At 55.7% G+C, this 5075-nt stretch overlaps 2 protein-coding genes across 2 annotated transcripts; one reads left to right on the top strand and one right to left on the bottom strand.

The window, feature by feature from the left end:
- Positions 1–1289: 1289 nt before the first annotated feature.
- Positions 1290–3495, bottom strand: ENH_00080230 (hypothetical protein; the record flags this gene model as incomplete). Its single annotated transcript, XM_013579510.1, has 4 exons — positions 1290–1756; positions 2003–2335; positions 2439–2560; positions 2834–3495. 4 exons carry the CDS (start codon positions 3493–3495, stop codon positions 1290–1292), a joined length of 1584 nt encoding a protein of 527 aa, XP_013434964.1.
- Positions 3496–4225: 730 nt separating this feature from the next.
- ENH_00086310 (hypothetical protein) lies at positions 4226–4465 on the top strand (the record flags this gene model as incomplete). Its single annotated transcript, XM_013579509.1, has 1 exon — positions 4226–4465. One exon carries the CDS (start codon positions 4226–4228, stop codon positions 4463–4465), a length of 240 nt encoding a protein of 79 aa, XP_013434963.1.
- Positions 4466–5075: the final 610 nt, after the last annotated feature.

The raw sequence follows: 5075 nt of genomic DNA, 5'->3' as shown, positions 1-5075 counted from the left end.
GCCAATTCACTGTCACATTTCAACTATAAAGCATGCAGCTTCCTCGGAGTTGCCAGTTCACTGTCACATTTCAACTATAAAGCAGATAAAACAGCTTCCTCGGAGTTGCCAATTCACTGTCACATTTCAACTATAAAGCATGCAGCTTCCTCGGAGTTGCCAGTTCACTGTCACATTTCAACTATAAAGCATGCAGCTTCCTCGGAGTTGCCAGTTCACTGTCACATTTCAACTATTAAGGTGCAACAAAAATTGAAGCGTGCATCTTCTTCTCAGCTGCCAATTCACTGTCACATTTCAACTGTAAAGGTGCAACAAAAAATTAGTCATGCAATTTCCTCTTAGTTGTCAATTCACTCTCACATTTCAACTATTAAAGAGCAACAAAAACTAAAGCACGCCTCAGCTGCTAATTCACTGTCGCATTTCAACTATTAACAAGAAGCAAAAGTTGAAGCATGCGCTTTCCTCTTCGCCGCTGATTCAGTGACGCTTTTAAATTATTTATAAGAGACGAAAGTTAAAGCATGCAGTTTCCCACTGTCACACTTCAAGTATTTGCATGCAGCAGAAGGGCTGCGGGCCCTCCCGCCCCACAGTGCTGCGGCTCACCGTCTATGAGCATCGCCCCCACAGTGCCCCGCACGCAATACCCCGGAAGCAACACGAGGTTTTCCGGCCCCCCAGCCCACAGCTTCAAAGCCTTCAAGGCCAGGCCCCCGTGGAGCATCCCGGGGGTTGCAAGAAGCACCATGGGGGTGGGGGAAGTGAGGACTTCGGGCGGCAGCGTGGAGATGTGGGAGAAGTCGAAAGCCCCGAACTCGGCGGCTGCGAGCAGTCAAAAGGCAACTAAGAGATTCAAAAAGAGCCAATCACGGGAACTTCGTGTCAATTTGCTGCAGTCTGCAGCAAATTAACAGCAGGTTCCCGTGAACTTGGTGTTAATTTGCTGCAGTCTGCAGCAAATTAACAGCAAGTTCCCGTGAACTTGGTGTTAATTTGCTGCAGTCTGCAGCAAATTAACAGCAACTGCAACTCCTGGGCCCACGCACCAGAGCCCGGAGAGTCGTCTTCGACTTGGTCTGCAAATGCATTCTGCTGCGCGTTGGCGCCGCCCAGGCGGTGCAGCAAGTCGCTGCCAGTCCACTGTACGTACAGCTTGTAGTACTTGTTGGCCTTTTCCGTCATGCCCCCCCCAAAGTAAATCGGATACTGCAGCTGCATGCGCTGCCAGTAAGAGTTCAGCAGCATGCAGAGTTCTTGGGCCCTTCCCACGGCGAAGACCGGAATCAGCACTTTGCCCTGGAAGCAAAACGCAGTGCAGCAAGCAGCTGCGCGTCTGCTGCTGCAGCGCATGCATGCAGGAAAAGACAACAAGTTCTACAAAACAAAGCACAACAACAAACTCTAAGTGCTGAGGACTTGTCCTTTGTCATGCAGGAAAAGACAACAAGTTCTACAAAACAAAGTACAACACAAACTCTAAGTGCTGAGGACTTGTCCTTTGTCATGCAGGAAAAGACAACAAGTTCTACAAAACAAAGTACAACACAAACTCTAAGTGCTGAGGACTTGTCCTCATTTCCCACTCCTTTCTTCAGCGCCTCGTGCACAGCGTCGCAGAACTCTCTTTCCGTAATTCTCTTCGAAGGCCGCACAAACGAGGCGTACGTACACTCGCTGATCAGCAAGTCCGGCCGCAGCCTCGGAATGCTCGCGCTGCCCAAGTGTCTGTCGGGCGAAGTGTTGAAGTCTCCTGCATGCAAGTGAACTCACGGCCAAACTCAGCACTACTACTCAGAACTATTCTCGAGAAAACTGGACTTTTAAGCGGACTTGCAGAACTGGGCAGTTCGAACTCAGCGAGAAACTGGAAGCGAGGCTGCGGTGTACAGACAGTGCACAGACAGCTGCGGTGTACAGACACTGGACGAGTATGGGGTCGTTTTGACTGCAATTTCAGAGGCAGTCTGCCGCTTCAAATGAATTGAGAATGCGGGACCTGTGTACACGATCGAAGGGCCTCCAGGGAGCTGCGCATGCAACATGGCAGCCCCCAAAACGTGGCCAGCGTAGTAGGGAGTCACTGTCCACCCCCCCGCCTCCCAAGACTCGTGCAGCCGCAGAGCCACGCAGCGGCGCATGCAGCGCTGCGCCTCCGCCTCAGTGTAATTCCACTGTTCTTGCGAAGCAGCGCCAGCGGCTGCGGCCCCCCGGCCTTCGCCGCTGGCGCTGCTGCTGCTGCTGAGGCCCGCGTCTCTGCTGCTGCTGCTGAGGCTCGCGTCTCTGCTGCTGCTGCTGCTGCTGAGGCCCGCGTCTCTGCCGCCGCCTTCGGCTGCAGCACACAGCCGCAGCTGCAAACAAAGGCGCTGCAGGCCAAGAGACGCAGCAGCAGCAGCAACGCTGCGCGGCCGGGCCCCACACAACTTGCTGCTTACCCTCAGCCAGCAGCTGCTGCCGCCCCCGGAAAGAAGCCTCTTTAAAGATGCGCGCGCTGTCCAGCAGCAGCACTGGGCTCAACGCGCGGGTGGGGAAAGTCATGGCTATTGGGTTTCGATATCTGCAGAGCCGCACAGCCAGCAGCACGAGGCCACAAGCAGCAGTGCTGGAGAAAGCGGCCAAAGTCTGCGGGACTCGCGAGAGTCTTGGTCTGGCAATCCACGAAAATCCTTTAAAATATGCCCCAATGTTTTATTTGTGCAAAAAGAGTGAAGAGCAGCTGCCTGCGGTCCCGAAGACCCAGCTTCCTCTGGTGTTCACTGCTGCTGTACATACACCCGACCAGGAAAGCAGGGCTGCAAGGACTCGCGAGGAGAAACAGTTTCATTCTTACCCAAGACGTTCTGTAAACGAAGGCAAAGAGCCGCAGTGGTCCATGTGGAAGTGGGAAATGAGAGCGGCGTCTGTACAGCAGGCGAACAGCGGCGAAGGCTCGAGCAGCGCCTCCTCCATTGTTTGCAGATCATCTTTTCCACTTTTTTGCGGAGTCAACTGAAGAAGCAAATTCAAAAGTGGCAGCTTTCTCGCTTGTTTGGCGCCCAAGTGGCTGCCGCAGTCGAACAGCAGCCCCCGCTCGCCGCGCCGTACGTACACCGCACTGCGCCCGACATCCTGGCCGGCGCCAAGCACGGTAACCTTCAGCAGATCTGCGGGAACTGTTATTTTTGAAGGATTATTTGCATTTAAATTGCAATTAAATGTCAAATAAATGCGTTTTGAAGCTCTTTGCGCCGCTGGAGGCAGCAGCACGAGGCCTCGCGACCCCGGGGCACCCCTCAAGTGCCCATCGCATGCAGCCGCCCTTCCCCGCCAGTCTCTAACGCCTCCCCAACAAGGGCCTTTCTCTGCACTTTGGAGGAGCGAAGCTGCTGCTGCTGGCGGCTGCTGCAGCGGCTGGCTTTGCTGCAGACTGTGCGCACTTTGCTGCTGCTGCTGCTGCTGCTGCTGCTGCTGCTGCGGGTCTTGGCGGCTCTGAGACTGGGGAGGAAGCTGCATGGCCCGCTCGCGTTCGGGTCTCAGCCGCAAACCAACGCGTCGAGGCGCTGCACATCAACTGCTGGAAGCCGTTTCAAAAAGTGGAATAAAATTTGTTTTGCGCATTTCTGCAAAGTCGGTGGCCCAGCTACAACTATGGGGGGGCCCCCAGGAGAAAAGGGCCTTTGCAGCTCCGGCGGGCCCGGGGCTTTCCTTTAGGCTTAAAGCTTGCAACTTCTTGAATTAAAATTCAGTTTATTGTTTTCAAATGCATGCAGATAGATCTTTGCTGCTGCTTCGAAGGAGCCCTGGCACAGCCGGGGGGCCCTGGGGCTGGCCCCCGAAGGCCCTCCAGACCCACAGAAGACCCCTTTGTTGCTGCGGCTTGGGGGCCCCTCTTCCAGCTTTCTTGGGGGCCCCTCTTCTAGCTTTCTTAGTTTCGGGAAGGCCCACAGTTGGCCAGTTTGTTCTTTTCAACTTCGAGGGGAAAGGGGGGCGGCGGCTTCTGCTGCAGTTCCGGAGCCGCCCCACGCAGCAGCAAGCCCAGAGGCTTCGCCGAGTTCTCGGCCAGCCCGATCTTCTGTTTTCAGATTTTTAAAAGTAAACAGCAGCAGCAGTTCCGCGGGACCTGCGGCCTCTGGCCCTCCCCTGCGCGTGCTTCGGGTGTCTGTACACCCCGCGGGCGGCAGAGCCTTCCGGGCCGCCGCGAGTTTCCCGCACAAAATTTATTTTGCAAAACCGCTGCAGCAAAATGGCCAAACGAAGCGCCCGTGGGGCCCCCAAAGCCGCGGGGGGGGCCCCCTCAAAGGGCTCTGCCATCTCCCGTGGCACAGCCTCGACTCTGCCGAATCGCCAGCTGCCGGCGAACAAAAAACCCGGTGGGTCTCGCGGCCTTTTGAACTTGAAATCTGAAAATTCCAGTTTTTTTGGAAAGTTCAACTTTGACTTGCATGCGCTTGCATGCGTTTTGGCGTGGAAAGTTCAAGTTTGACTTGCATGCGCTTGCATGCATGTTGGCGTGGAAAGTTCAAGTTTGACTTGCATGCGCTTGCATGCATGGAACACTTGTTGGAAGCTGCCTCGAACGCATGCAGCTGTCCACCGCAGTTGCCAACTGCGGTGAACAGCTGGGGGCCCCCCAGCAGCAGCAGGGGGGCCCCCAGCAGCAGCAGGGGGGCCCCCAGCAGCAGCAGGGGGGCCCCCAGCAGCAGCAGGGAGTCCCTTAGCAGCAGCAGGGGGCCCCCAGCAGCAGCAGGGGGCCCCCAGCAGCAGCAGGGGGCCCCCAGCAGTGGGTGAAGTGCGTTTGAGTTTTGCTGCAGGCCACTACCGTTCTGCGAGCAAAATTCGGCTGCTGCAAATGTACAACTCGAAGCCCCAGTGGCTGCGGCCCGGAGGCAAACAGCCGCAGCCGCTCGCCCCCGCCCGCATCCAGCCAGACCGCCGCTGGTTCGGAAACACCCGCGTGATCGACCAGCAGAAACTCTCCGAGTTCAGAGAAAACATTCAAAAGGCCTCAGCCGATCCCTATACGTGAGGCACTTAGGCCAGCTTTCTGAAAAGTGGAAATAATTCAAAGATTTTGAATTAAATGAGTTGTAATG

Source organism: Eimeria necatrix, genomic scaffold (assembly GCF_000499385.1).
Source record: "Eimeria necatrix Houghton genomic scaffold, Enh_scaff1736, whole genome shotgun sequence".
Taxonomy (NCBI): domain Eukaryota; phylum Apicomplexa; class Conoidasida; order Eucoccidiorida; family Eimeriidae; genus Eimeria; species Eimeria necatrix.
This window is presented reverse-complemented; position numbering and strand designations above follow the sequence as displayed.